Source organism: Palaemon carinicauda, chromosome 30, assembly GCF_036898095.1.
Source record: "Palaemon carinicauda isolate YSFRI2023 chromosome 30, ASM3689809v2, whole genome shotgun sequence".
Taxonomy (NCBI): Eukaryota; Metazoa; Arthropoda; class Malacostraca; order Decapoda; family Palaemonidae; genus Palaemon; species Palaemon carinicauda.
The window spans coordinates 32,859,521-32,874,971 of record NC_090754.1 but is presented as its reverse complement, the minus strand read 5'-3'; the positions used below and the strand labels follow the sequence as shown (position 1 = coordinate 32,874,971).

Sequence of the window (15,451 nt, the reverse complement as noted above, 5' to 3'; positions counted from 1 at the left end):
CAGGGAGGTGCCTAGACCCCTAATATCATGAGGCCTTGGTCTACCTGGAAGAGGGATTCCCAAAACCTCGTAAGCTCTCTTGATCACTTGTCGCAACCAAAAGGAGATTGAGTTTTTAGAGACTGGTTTCTTCACCTGACCAGTTGAGACGAATAAGCTCTTGATCTCCGGTCGAAGACTGGAGGTCCTTTCAAGGTATTTTCTTACTGCTCTGACAGGGCATAAGAGTAAGTCTTTAGGGTTGTCTGACCTAGGGATCGCTGGGACCGAAAAGCCCTTGAACCCAGGATCCCAACAGGCTGGGTTCTGCGTTTTGGCCACAAAGTTAGGGACAAACCGAAAGGAGGCCTCCCGCCACCCTTTTGAGTGTGAAACCTCGTACGATAATCCGTGCAACTCACTAACCCTCTTCGCTGAAGCCAGGGCTAAGAGGAAGACCGTTTTGAGGGTGAGATCCTTATCCAGGATGTCCTTGAGGGGCTCAAAGGGAGGTTCTGACAGGACTTTGAGTACTATGGCTTGGTCCCACTGTGGTACCCTCACCTCCTGTGGGGGGCACGACTGCTCAAAACTCCCGATGAGCATCGAGATGTGCCGAGAGGATCCCAAGTCAATGCCCTTCAGGAGGAAGACTTGACCTAGCGCTGCCCTCACTCCCTTTATTGCCGGAATGGACGAGCCCAAATCGTCCCTGAGATACACCAGGAAGTCCGCCACGTCGTGGATCGAGGCCCCCAAGGGCTTGATATTACGGGAAGCACACCATTTCGAGAAGACTGCCCATTTTGCTTGGTAGACAGCGATAGAGGACCGCCTTAAGTAACCCGACATCCTCGTCGCGGTCCTCGATGAGAATCTATCCTTCTTCAGAAGCCGCTCGATAACCTCCACGCGTGAAGGTAGAGGGACCGAGGGTTTTCGTGAAACTTTTGGAAGTGGGGTTGACGAAGAAGGTCTGGCCTGTCCGGGAGAGGCCAAGGAGGAAGAAGGGCCAGTTCTTTCAAGTCTGCGAACCACTCCCTCTCCGGCCACCAAGGCGTGACCAAAGTCATCTGAAGGTTGGCTGTTGTCAGTACTCTGTTGAGGACTTGACGTATCATTCCGAAGGGGGTAAAAGCGTACACATCGAGGCCGTCCCAAGGGTGCTGGAAGGCATCCTCGAACGCCGCTGACGGATCTAGAACTGGAGAACAGAACACGGGGAGTTGGGCGTTCAGACGTGTGGCGAATAAGTCTACTACTGGGGAGCCCCACTTCAGTATGACTGACTGAGCTGTGCTTGGATGTAGAGTCCACTCTGACCCTACTACTTGGCCTACTCTGCTGAGGCCGTTCCTCTTTCCCGGGATAAACCTTGCTGTGAACTCGATCCCTTCTTATGCTGCCCATTCCAGAAGTTCCGTCGATAACGAACATAGCTCTTTCGACTTTAGACCCCCTTTCTTCTTAACGTAGGCTACTACTGTGGCGTTGTCGCACATCAACGCTACCGTGTTCCCCTGGAGGAGATGAACGAATTCTCGACTCGCTCTCAGCACAGCCATCATCTCTAGCACGTTTATGTGGTGCCTTGCTTCTTCGCTCGACCATTTTCCCTTTGTCGATTGGTCGAGTAGGTGAGCGCCCCAACCTTCCTTCGACGCATCCGTAAACAATAGGACTTCCGGAGGGTCGGGGGCGAAGGGCATCCCCAGCTCCAGGGCAACGGCGTGGATGCTCCATAATAAAAACACTAACACCCAGAGACACAAGGACACAAGGGAAAGGGGTAAGGATACGGGCACAGGAACCACGTGGTAAACACAAAGGGTTGCACTGGGTAAGAGAGAGCGCGGCGGGATGTGAATCACGTCGCGACCAGAAACTTACAGAGGAGCATGACCTAATCTAGCACGCTCTCTGACACCGGGTCGCCTCAGGGCGCATATCACTCCGCCTGAGGTCACCCATAGAAAATGGGAATAGGGTAAACTACACAAAATTCTGGTCGGTTGGGAAGAGTTACCAGTAACTCCTAAGAAAGTAGTTCTAGGTAAGTACTCTGTGTTGGAACAATACATACCTAAATATAAAAGTGTATTATCATGCACGAAAAGACACAGCTTGGATAGTATATATGAACATGATCACAAAACATAATGAAATTTACATAGTGTGTTTAATCTAAACTACAGGAATAGAATACCATAAATTTAACAAATATTTACATGTATTCCTGTGCTAATATTCCCTGATGATGATGTATCATCATGCGAACGCCTCCGCTCGCTGGTTTCACTGGAATCAATGCAAGGATGTTCTAGCATCCATGTAACAAGCTGGTTAATTAATGCTGATGATGGTTCACCCTTATGCCCTAAAATACAGAAAATATAGTATTAGCAATTAGTGCATCAACCATTTTCAAATAAGTAGATTTTAAATCATACTCAGCCAAGATTGAAATATATTCAACAATCATAGTCTTGCCTATCCACAGCATGAATTGTAAAAGAGAGCACCTAGAGACCTTGTATATTTCCTCACTCCCACTAGTTACTGCAAGTTCACCATTAATCTTTAATGACCTGTATCATAATCTTATAAATATATAAAAAAGTATAATATATACAGTACAGTGTAGTAATATATATCAGGCTGGTTTCATACAAAGACAGATGCTCAACTATATATTTATATAAAGCAAGAATAGGTATTTAAGTGCACAATTTCCAAGACTAGAATAATTACAATTAAATTCTAATTACCTTGAGCTGCGATAGCCTTTTGTATATGCTTCAGAGTAAAACCCATTTCAAGCAAAGGAGTAGAAATAGGGGGTGGCAATGGTGGTAGTGGTGTCAAAGGGGGTGAGGGTGAATGACTCCTGGCCATTGGAGGAAGAGGGGCACTCTGAGGAGTGAGGGAGCCTACAGATCTTCCCCTTGTTGGGCTGTGGGATGTCTGTGATGAGTGAACTGTTCGCATTTCCCCAGCTGGATGACTTGCAGGAGCACACGGTACTGTTATTGGTAACCCTAGAGAGGGTATTGGTCGTTTCGGAGCTCTAACCTCAGCACTGGCCGATGGCATTTCTGTGATAATGTTCTGAGGCCTTTCTGCTGTCTCTGGGACCTGTAATAAATTGAGAAGATTATGTAATTAACATATTTACATACATTTGTGAAAGACAAGACCTAATCACTTGAACTTTCGTTATAGGTAAGTACAACCTTAATAATCTTGAAAATCTCTTTTACAATTATGAAAAGCTGACCTCGTATATGGAATTATGTAGTGTAATAAAATCAAATTAAAAAATTTTAACTTCATCTCAAATTGTAGTATCAAAAGTAAGAATTTCAAAATTATCTCTTAATATAATTAAATAAACTATCTCTCCCTATCTTAAGTTATTTAAAACTAGTACATACTATATCTTATAACTTTGCAAAGTAGGCTTTCTGGTTAATGTTAAAATGTTCTTGGAAACCCAATGTTAGTATCCGTCTTAAAGAGTACCAAAGCTCAGAACAAGTGTATGTATGTATGTATGTATGTATGTATGAATAGGTTCTCCAACCACTGATACGGCTATAAAGTATATTACTGAACTGATTAACATTTCTATACAAAAAGTCTTCATTGAAAATACAGTTATGTAAAGAAAAATATTTATAGTATGTCTTTTCTCTACAATTGCTTAATTTGTTTCTGATAATATATATATCAATTTTATATATGTTATATAAGAAATTTATTCAGTTTTCTAATGAAACTTTTACTTCAATTCTATCTTTAAGTAGGATGATGAATAATGTCATTGCACATTGTATAAAATTTAGGATTTTGCAACCATAGCTAAATGACAATTAAATTTTTATCAAAATCATTGCTACGGCTGACAAATCAGCTATTTCTACACAATTTCCAAAATGTTATTTTCATTAGTAAAATAAATTTTTGAATATACTTACCCGATAATCATGTAGCTGTCAACTCCGTTGCCCGACAGAATTCTACGGGAGGGATACGCCAGCTATCACTATACTAGAAGGGGGTGTACTCACAAGCGCCACCTGTGGCCAGGTACTACAGTACTTGTTGTTGTCGCCACCTCACTTTTTCCTCGGTCCACTGGTTCTCTATGGGGAGGAAGGGTGGGTCAATTAAATCATGATTATCGGGTAAGTATATTCAAAAATTTATTTTACTAATGAAAATAACATTTTTCAATATTAAACTTACCCGATAATCATGTAGCTGATTCACACCCAGGGGGGTGGGTGAAAAACCAGTGTACAAGACTAAAGGATAGCTAAGTATCCCGTATTTCATATAATCAGTTATCCACAATAACAATGAAATAATAAGTACCTGGTAAGGAAGTCGACTTGAACCGTTACTCTGCCTTTAATAAGATCGTCTTCCTTACTGAGCGCAGCGTTCCTCTTGGAAGGCTGAATCAACTCAAAGGTGCTAAAGTATCAAGGGCTGCAACCCATACTAAAGGACCTCATCACAACCTTTAACCTCGGCGCTTCTCAAGAAAGAATTGACCACCCGCCAAATCAACAAGGATGTGGAAGGCTTCTTAGCCGACCGTACAACCCATAAAAAGTATTCAAGAGAAAGGTTAAAAGGTTATGGGATTATGGGAATGTAGTGGCTGAGCCCTCGCCTACTACTGCATTCGTTGCTACGAATGGTCCCAGGGTGTAGCAGTACTCGTAAAGAGACTGGACATCTTTGAGATAGAATGATGCGAACACTGACTTGCTTCTCCAATAGGTTGCATCCATAACACTCTGCAGAGAATGGCTCTGTTTGAAGGCCACAGAAGTAGCCACAGCTCCCACTTCATGTGTCCTTACCTTCAGCAAAGCAAGGTCTTCTTCCTTCAGATGAGAATGTGTTTCTCTAATCAGAAGCCTGAATAGTAAGAAACTGAGTTCTTAGAACTTGGAAAAGAAGGTTTCTTGATAGCACACTATAAGGCTTCTGATAGTCCTCGTAAAGGTTAAGACCTTTTTAGAAAGTACCTAAGAGCTCTAACTGGGCAAAGTACTCTCTCCAGTTCATTCCCCACCAAGTTGGACAGGCTTGGGATCTCGAACGACTTAGGCCAAGGACGTGAAGGAAGCTCGTTTAGCAAAAACCGAGCTGCAAGGAACATGTAGCCGTTTCAGATGTGAAAACAATGATCCTGCTGAAGGCGTGGATCTCACTTACTCTTTTAGCTGTTGTCAAGCACACGAGGAAAAGAGTTTTTAACGTGAGGTCCTAAAAAGAGGCTGATTGGAGAGGTTCAAATCTTGATGACATAAGGAACCTTAGGACCACGTCTAGATTCCAGCCTGGAGTGGACAACCGACGTTCCTTTGAGGTCTCAAAAGACCTAGGGAGGTCCTGTAGATCTTTGTTGGTGGAAAGATCCAAGCCTCTGTGGCGGAAAACCGCTGCCAACATACTTCTGTAACCCTTGATCGTAGGAGCTGAAAGGGATCTTACTTTCCTTAGATATAACAGGAAGTCAGCAATCTGGGTTACAGTGGTACTGGTTGAGGAAACTGCATTGGTCTTGTACCAGCTACGGAAGACTTCCCCTTGAGACTGATAGATTCCGAGAGTGGATGTTCTCCTTGCTTTGGCAATCGCTCTGGCTGCCTCCTTCGAAAAGTCCCTAGCTCTTGAGAGTCTTTCGAAAGTCTGAAGGCAGTCAGACGAAGAGCGTGGAGGATTGGGTGTACCTTCTTTACGTGAGGTAGACGTAGAAGGTTCACTCCTAGAGGAAGAGTCCTGGGAATGTTGACCAGCCATTGCAGTACCTCTAAGAACCATTCTCTCGCGGGCCAGAGCGGAGCCAACCAACGTCAGCCGTGTCCCTTGCGAGAGGAGAACTTCTGAAGTACCCTGTTGACAATCTTGAACGGCGGGAATGCATACAGGACGAGATGGAACCAATCCAGCAGAAAAGCATCCACGTGAACTGCTGCTGGGTCTGGAATCGGAGAACAATACAACAGGAGTCTCTAGGTTATCGAGGTAGCGAACAGATCTATGGTTGGCTGACCCCACAGGGCCCAAAGTCTGCTGCAAACATTCTTGTGAAGGGTCCACTCTGTGGGGATGATCTGACCCTTGCGGCTGAGGTGATCTGCCATGACATTCATACCGCCCTGAATGAACCTCGTTACCAGCGTGAGCTTTCGATCTTTAGACCAGATGAGGAGGTCCCTTGCGATCTAGAACAACTTCCACGAAAGAGTCCCTCCCTGCTTGAAGATGTAAGCCAGGGCTGTGGTGTTGTCAGAGTCCACTTCCACCACTTTGTTAAGCTGGAGGGACTTGAAGTTTATCAAGGCCAGAATAACCGCCAACAACTCCTTGCAATTGATGTGAAGTGTCCTTTGCTCCTGATTCCATGTTCCCGAGCATTCTTATCCGTCCAAAGTCGCACCCCAGCCCGTGTCTGATGCGTCCGAGAGGAGACGGCGGTCGGGTTTCTGAACAGCCAAAGGTAGACTTCCTTGAGAAGAAAGCTGTTCTTACACCACGCGAGAGAAGACCTTCTCTCTTCGGAAACAGGAACTGAGACCGTCTCTAGCGTCATGTCCTTTATCCAGTGAGCAGCTAGATGATACTGAAGGGGGGGGAGGTGGAGTCTCCCTAACACGATGAACAGGGCCAGCGATGAAAGTGTCCCTGTTAGACTCATCCACTACCTGACTGAGCATCGGTTCCTTCTCAGCATGCTCTGGATGCATTCTAGGGCTTGGAAGATCCTTGGGGCCGACGGAAAAGCCCGAAAAGCTCGACTCTGAAGATCCATACCCAGGGAGACAATGGTCTGGGATGGGACGAGCTGAGACTCCTCAAAATTGACCAGGAGGCCCAGTTCCTTGGTCAGATCCATAGTCCATTTGAGAATCTCCAGACAGCGACGACTTGTGGGAGCTCTTAAAAGCCAGTCGTCTGACGGAGCCGGACACAAGATCATGGTACTGCTGCACAGTCTGTGAACTGTCAACCATGGGGAAGCGAGGAAGTAGTGACAACCTGAAGCTGTCTAGACTGTCTGGGTCGTACAGACAACTCCTTATCGGGTTGCTAAGGTTGCCGTACTGCGTCACAACAAGTCACTCCTGCTGGTTGTTGAACGTCTTCCCAGTGACACACTGACTCCGTAAACAAAAAATCCTCTAACAAGGACTAAGTTTGGACTGCATGTCTTGCAACACAGCTCAAGGACTATGGGAGCAGGTGTGGTAACAGACGGGATTAGCGACTGAAGTGGGACCATTACCTTCCCTGGAAGCATGTTATGCTTAAATAAAAGTCCATAGGAGGCTACGCAGCTAAAGGCTCCTCTCCAAATGACAGAGTCCTCAAGGGAATATCAGAAGGAGGGAGAAAAGCACTTTCTCATCTACAGGGACCATATCCGAGAAAAGCTAAGTTCTCTCAGTGAGGGTTACACTGTGCAAACGCAGCAGACTAGAAGGCAACGTTAAGAAACTGCTTGACAGTCTAGTGAGTTGGCAACAACCAAAGATGTGTGACTGAGAAGCATGCGGTAAGGTATGCAGAGCCTGTTGTATGCAGAGCATGCTGTAAGCAGAGCATGCTGTAAGCAGAGCATGCTGTAAGCAGAGCATGCTGTATGCAGAGCATGCTGTATGTAGAGCATGCTGTAAGGAAGCAGAGCGTGTTGCATGGCGTGTAACATTTCTCAGAAATTCCATGACCAGTGCTAGAGTGAGTAATATCGCATTACCGTCCATTGAAAGTGCACGTGCCGAGGGAATTGATTTAGACTGTTTTGTTGATGAATTTGATAGCCGGCATGATAATCGTAGAATTAAGCTACACTAAATGTACTATAATCTACTTCACCTCCGGAAAGGGAAACTCGCCCTGTTGGCAACACTGCATTACTACATGCATGCTTGCAAGGGGTTTAATATCAACAAGATATTACCTTACATTCATAACTCATGATTTTTGCCATATTCTGCGATTTGTTAAAAATATATTGCAAGGAATACAAATATATTTTTATATAAGTAATACAAATAACCTCCATTATCATAATGTTTGAAAATGGAGGTAAGGTATGCTGAACAGCAGAGTCAGAACGAGCTGGAACAACAATAGTTGTGGTTTCCTCTTCAAGACTCTGTTGAGGGAACACCTGAGGCTCAGTCTGCAAAGGCTGATCAAAAGAAGTAGCAGAAGGTAGGCGCATGGGTGGAGGAGGCTGACTCCTGGCATGAGTGGCTGAACTCAAGGGTTGCGCTTGCTGAGTGGTTGGCGGATGCGCAGTAGCAAGTTCCTGAGGAACGAGTTGAGGTTCCTGCGGTGTGAGCTGAGAGCGATGAGGTAGTGGCTGCGCAGAACGCAGTAAAAGTCTCGCAAGTTGAGGCTCCTGAGGCGCAAGGCTAAGGAGGGTTGAGCTCTCTGCAGCGAGAGCTGAGGAGACTGACTCATGGATGGGAGAGGTTGTTGTACCTCAAGCGAGTGTTGCCTCACTGGTGGAACAGCAAGTGGAAGCGGAGGAAGAGAGGTATAAGCCTCCTGTTCCCATTGCTGAGGTTGCCTTAAGGAAGGCGGAGGGAGCTGCACACCACTGGAAACAGTAAACTCAGAACGTGGCTCAACATCGTACGCCTGGCAGGCAGTACTGCGGTCAGGCGGAGCGAGCGCAGGAGGAGGCGCAACCTTCTCAGCCTGACACTCACGCATCAAGACCGTAAGTTGTGACTGCATGGACTGCAGTAGAGTCAACTTGGGGTCGGCAGACACTAAGGTCTGCTGAGGTAAAGCCTTAACAGCAGAGATCTGTTGCGGCAGAACCTTACTCCTCTTAGGCGGAGTGCATTCAACTGATGACTGCGGCGAGTCAGAGCTAACCCAATGACTGCATCCGGGTTGTTGAACTCTAACTTCGTACGTCTGGCATAGGTCTGGACTTTACGTTTAAGAGGTCTTGAGACCTGAGACCAGCGTTTTCTCCCCGAAATTTCTTCTGCAGACGAGCAAAATAAGGGCTCAATCGTCTGCGGGTGGGAGTGACGGTCTCTGTAAGACACGCCCGCAACCACCGAGGATACTTCTGTGCGCCGATCAAGGCCTGCCGAACCCTTTTGCCCTTCGACATTGCTTCTCCCCTGGGCTTGGGAGCTTGCAAGAGGTCCCGGACTGGGAGAACGACTGGCACGCACAGAAGTACCCTCACGCACAACACTGACACACTTTGCGCTAATCACTTATCACTTTGATTTTCTGTTTGCACTTATTTCACTGAACTCGAAACTTTAAGTGGTTTGTACCTGAAACACGCAATTCTATCCTTTCTCAAAAGTTAGTAATTGCGAAAACAGAATTACAATGTAACAGAAAAATCTAATGAAAGATAAATAATTCAGTGGCTGGAAAGAGACTAAACACTAGATCACTCTAGAAACGTTTACCTTCTTCCCCTAAAGAGACTAGGGAGAAGAGCAAAAACGATAACAACGTTACTCGCTTGAATGAAACGTTTATCCTCCTCTTTCTCCCTCCGTCTCTATCTCTCTCTCTCTCTCTCTCTCTTGACTTAGAACCTGAGAGAAGAGCCCAATCATATATATCGTTAAAACATATTATTGTTAAAGGAAAAAACTGAAATATTTCCCAAAATGAAAAGTTCCTTTATAAGAATTAAAACCATTAAGTTAAGAAAGAATGAACAAAACGCTAGACACGGTTACTCTTACTGCAACGTGACACCGTGAAAATTCTCTCTCTATCGTAACGATAGAGCGCAAGTTGAACGTTCTGAACGTCAACAACTGCAGAGACAAAACAAAACGTTAGTTCAACTTTGAAAACAGTACGAGACTATCAAAGAAATTCTTTCAAAAACATTAAAATAGCATAATATGTTAACAGGTAAAAACCGAAATGACGGGCTCAATGTTAATTAACTTCGGTACCAAGAAAAGACCGCCTACTATTAGGAAAGGTCGAATATAAACAAATATAAAAATTAATTTTAATAAGTTTATAATAAAAGTAAGTTAATCGAAGAGGCCTATAAAAGGCGGAGAGATATAAAATAAATCTATAACAAAACTAAGAAAGAGAGTCTATACTCTCTTAGACACCAACACTTCCGTCTAAGGGAAGGGTCGGCCATTTAAAGGTGAAAGAGAGTTCATACTCTCTTCGTCACCATAAAAATTAAATTAATTCCAAACGCTAGCTAAGCTAACATAGAAGTTCCAGTATAGCGAATAGCTGCAAATTTAGAGAAATACTTCACCAAACCGTGAACAATACTCCAAAATCATAAGCGTATCCAAGAACGTCTAGCCGGAAGCACGACAGAGGAAAAAGTGAGGTGGCGACAACAACAAGTACTGTAGTACCTGGCCACAGGTGGCGCTTTTGAGTACACCCCCTTCTAGTATAGTGATAGCTGGCGTATCCCTCCCGTAGAATTCTGTCGGGCAACGGAGTTGACAGCTACATGATTATCGGGTAAGTTTAATATTGAAAATATAATTCTTACATCTTGTATGAATATTTAAAAAATTTATCAATACATTTTTCACACAATTTTCACCTTTTCAAATATGTAATTTCAAGCATTACAAAGATATTTGCTTACATCATGACTATGTTCAATCTTTATTCAATATAATGCAACCAACTATGAGTTCATAATTGTTATAATTTGGCCGTGCTGAGGCGCAGAAAAAATATTTCTCTGCATGAATGCCACTTCCCCAGACCAAAATCAATGAGCCTGATAGCGCTTGTCGCAGGTGCGGGATAACCAGAGAATTAATACAGATAAACTAAAGTGGAAAATACTGAATAATAAGGAATAAAGGAAATATTGAATAAGAAAGTGAGTACTGTAATGATAAGTATTAAAAGTGGAATTTGGGTAATAAGGAATAAGGGTATAAAGAACAAATGTTGACTGAAATGGATAGTAAAAATATTTGGATAACAGCAATGAAAATATAAATGTATAGGAAATAGAAAAGGAGGAATTTTAAATTACAATTTATATAATACAGTACTACAGTACCTGTAGTACCTCAGGTTACAAGTAACCCTAAATACAAACATAAAAATTTTAATTGGGCTAAAAGTATTGCATCGGCCCATGAACAAATATTTTACACCGAAAGGATACTTTTCATGGACAAGTATAAATGAGACTATCACAAGATGCACAGAAGGCAGTCATGTTGTGCTCAAAACCCACACAATATCACTGCTGTATTCGTCCAGATAAGGCTTAGGCAGAGTTAAGAGCTCATATATTTACCGACAATGCAACGGCTCAATTCCTTTCCAAAGGAGTATAAGAATAGATGACCAAGTGTCCGAAAAGCGTAAATTAAGTGATTTAGTTAGCAATATTGAATGTCATTCATTAGAGGTAATCCTAATATTTTACCAGAAATGCTCATGGAGGGAGATTCTCCTTACCAGCAATAACCCCCTTGTCCATCTCTTACTTCTCTCGTCTCCCTCACTCCAACCACAACTCTCCTCAAAGGTAAAGTGCAAATTAATTTGACAATTATTTCTATTTTTCCTTGAGAATTATTAATTTGTATTCATTTCTGATGGTAGGAGTTATAATTTGTACTATAATTACCACAACAAAGCCTTTAAAAATGAGTGTATATGGGCTTTTATGGACATGTGGAATGCATTGACCAAAGTTCCTTTATATCTTATGACAAAAATTTTTTTAAGATACAAATTTAGGCTGTGAGCTCACTTTCAGAACAAATTAAACTCGTAACCTAAGGTACTGCTTTATACAGTACCAAAGTTTGTATGCAAAAATTTTATCTTTCAATTCTAGTTAATCTAGTTACAATGGCAAGGTCGAGTGCTGGTGATTTATTATACAGGAAAGAATTAAACCATGTTTAAATGGGTATAAGTTGAAAATAAGTAAAAAAAAATGATGAAAGGAATGAAAATAAATGGATAATGAATTGAAATTTTACTGTAATTAGAGAATAGAGAGAAATTATATTAAAGTAAAAATTGAACATAACGAAATTACATAAAACATAAAAAAAATAATACAAACGATGTCAGACAGCAAACTCCACTCTTCACATGTGAATCTTCACGAAAACAATACCATTACAATAAATGGTTTTGTAGAGTTACAGTATTCATGAATAATGTAATAATAAACAAGTCTGAATCTGAACTTGATGAAATCAGGCAAGGTTGAATTTGACCTTTCAAGGTCATACAAGGTCAAGTGTTTTGATGTGATTTTAAAGCCTATAAGTGGTTTCTATCTGTCTGTAATATTAATCAAGTGTATTTCTCTACTCGTTTGAGAGTTATAGCCCTCTGAAATTTGGTGACCTTGAAAATTCAACCTTTTTGAACTTTAAATCTACCAATCTTCAAAACTATGCATTTACACACATATAGAATTTGATTTTCAGCACTGGAAATGAAGATTTGGTCTTAGTTTCAAGTAAATCTGATAAGTTAAAGGAGTTATAGTAAAAAAAAAAAATGATTCTGACTTTTCAGGTCACAGTGACCTTGACTTTGGCCCCATGTGGTTTAAATTTCATTGCAGACTATTGTGCGTCTTTGTCCATCTCTCTTGAAAATTTTAAGTAAATTTTCCAAGTATTTTTTTTTTGTAAAGTTAGTAACAAAGAAACAAGCAAACCACACAGCGGAATCTACCAAAAACAATCCCCTTCGCCCACCTCAGTGACACAAGGTAAAAATGAAAAAGTTAAATCATACAGTTAGACTTTGAAGATAAGAGAATGAAATTTAGATATAGTTTATTTAGTGTTATAAATGATTTATGAATTTATTAAAAAAAAGTGTGCAAGAGTTGGAGTTTGTACAGTACTGTACACAGCAATTAAGAGTAATACAAACTACAGTATAGTGAGTGAACTATGTCATAAGAATGTAATGAGTTATTAAGGGTGTTAGTTGACCGCTAGTAAGCAGTGGTCAATTGGTGAGGGTGGTGATGAGTTGATTAACCTTAGGGCACCAAAATTTTGTGGTACTTCGTTTCAATAGTTTGACAGTGTAATAAACCATAAAAAGTTCCTTTCAAGCTTTACAATAAATGAAAAACACTAACCTGATCAGGTCCTCTTTCATCATTGGGGACAATTTCTAGACGAGAATCTGTGAGAGCTAATATTCGAGACTGAGTGTCAGCTACACTCAAACTATCTTCAGCCCAAGCTCTCATACACATGCTATGTAGTACCAGGTGAGCCCTTTCAATCTCAGCTACACTAACTTGCCTGCAAGAACACCATGAAAGTTAACTTTTTCACATATCAGACACAACTGTCTTGAAATGTTCTACAAAAAGTACAGGAAAAACATACACAAAATAAGGCTTTGGGAAACATTGATGGGAAAACTAATAGAACTAAAAATACATTGAATTTCCCTAAAAACAATTAATCAACAAACCTCTTCAGTGGCTGTATGAGTGTACATGCTGAAACGAGATGTTTAACTAAAACTCTAATAGCGGTTCGAATTTCATCTTCTTCATTCAGTAATGACACAGAGCTACCTTTCTCCCCACCATCCTGCAAATCAATAATAAATCTTAAAAAATACAATAACATCCAACTAAATTCCAAAGACACCACTCCATATTGTTATATTACTACTAAAAAATACAATGTAAAATAAAACTCTGTTTAAAAAATATAAAACCATTTTTTGGAGTTACATGTGCAGTGTGGTCTCCAAGAGCTTTTCTGTGGAAGGCTAGAACAGAGAATACAATACAACAAAAAAGTACCAAAAAATTTTGTCTTCCCTGCCTCAAGGACAGTGTATCAATGTGCACAGCACACACTCAGAGGAAGATCTATGGATTCAGGCTTTATTAAATCTGTCACAGCACCCATTAAGCTGAAATACATTGCACACATGATTAGAGTTCCCCGAGAACCAATACTAGCTCTGGAGCTGAGGCTTCCTATTCACTAATATGTGCTCAGTTACCATCTTTTTAATCAGTCAACCAATGTGCTAGGATGTTCTTTTCTGCGCACTCTTAGTACTAAATCAACCAGTCAGGTATCCTACTCAACATCTAATTAAGTAGTGTTAATTAACTTCAGATTTTGTTATTATTATTATTATTATTATTACTATCCAAGCTACAACCCTAGTTGGAAAAGCAAGATGCTATAAGCCCAGGGGCTCCAACAGGGAAAAATAGCCCAGTGAGGAAAGGAAATAAGGAAATAAATAAATGAAGAGAACAAATTAACAATAAAGCATTCTAAAAACAGTAACAATCTTATCGATTGAGTTAACGTAATAAATATACCAAACTATTTGTCTCGGATGCTGTTTACTTTGAGCTTTGTCACTCGTTGTATGAAACATCTTGGTGGTTTTTTTACGACAGCATGAGAGCAGTTTACCTTGAAAAAGTTTGTCTTTTCTTTATTTCTTTGGAGTATTAACTTGGTTGTTCATATTTTTTAAAGTCTAAATCATGGCTCTTACTTTTAGGATTGCATAGCCAGGAATTTCTTACATCTTTTGGCGTATGGCTCCAGTACAATTTTGACATTTTTCGTGTGAGTTTGGTAGGTGTTTATTAGTACACATCACCTTCTCTTCATTTCTTAGAAATATAATTAAAGTGTCATAAATTTATAAACCTAATCTTAAGTCTTGACCTCCAGGGTAATGTTTTAAGTTAAATAACAGTCTTACCTTTATCGGAGCATACAAATTCTGCTTAATGTACATTGTTGTGACAACTTGGGAGTACAGTACTTCGGTTATACGGCATTACAGTACTTCTTTACCTTTGTTAGTTTTAAGATCTTATACAAGAGCTTCTGGCAGCATGACTGATAGACCCCTTGCATTTTATTCAAAGTGACTGAGGTTTGCTCTCAATGTGGAGTGAACTGCAATAATTGGGCTTTGCAATTTACTTAGTAGACTAACATTTTCATTGCATAAACATTTAGACATTAACCTCAACTAGGTTAAGCAAAGGGTGTGGAGTAATATTTTGCCTTGAACACATAATTAACACACATCAATGGGTTATTTGGGGGAATTGACCCATGGGAAGGATATGATTGATAAACGAATATCCCACTAATTCATTGGTCCTTTTTCAGCAATTACATAAAGTGGTTTGGGCAGATATGTCCTCCTCCCTCCTCAAGACATTTTTTTATGTACAGGGGGGAAACCTTTTCTTTCCCTCCTGCAGCTGGAGCCTCTGCCACCCCATACTTATTCTATAATAGATGTCAGGGGATGGAATGACAACTCATTTGATATTGGCATAGCCATGCTATTAGAGTTTTCTACTTATAGGATTTATCAAAAATAAAGTTTTGACAACAATGTATCTGGGAAAGAGATTCACTTAAGGCCTTTCTTACTCTTCAACATGTCG

General features: G+C 41.2%; 1 protein-coding gene across 1 annotated transcript in view; it reads right to left on the bottom strand.

Annotated features, from left to right (window-relative positions):
- LOC137623451 (probable E3 ubiquitin-protein ligase HERC1) overlaps positions 1-15,451 on the bottom strand; it is a 297,680-nt gene that overhangs the window by 26,478 nt on the left and 255,751 nt on the right. Inside the window, exons 41-44 of the mRNA XM_068354286.1 lie at positions 13,477-13,598; positions 13,133-13,301; positions 2,748-3,114; positions 2,208-2,356 (exon numbers count right to left, since the gene is read on the bottom strand). Of these exons, the coding sequence (XP_068210387.1) occupies positions 2,208-2,356; positions 2,748-3,114; positions 13,133-13,301; positions 13,477-13,598 (807 nt within the window). The remainder of the gene's footprint in view (positions 1-2,207; positions 2,357-2,747; positions 3,115-13,132; positions 13,302-13,476; positions 13,599-15,451) is intronic.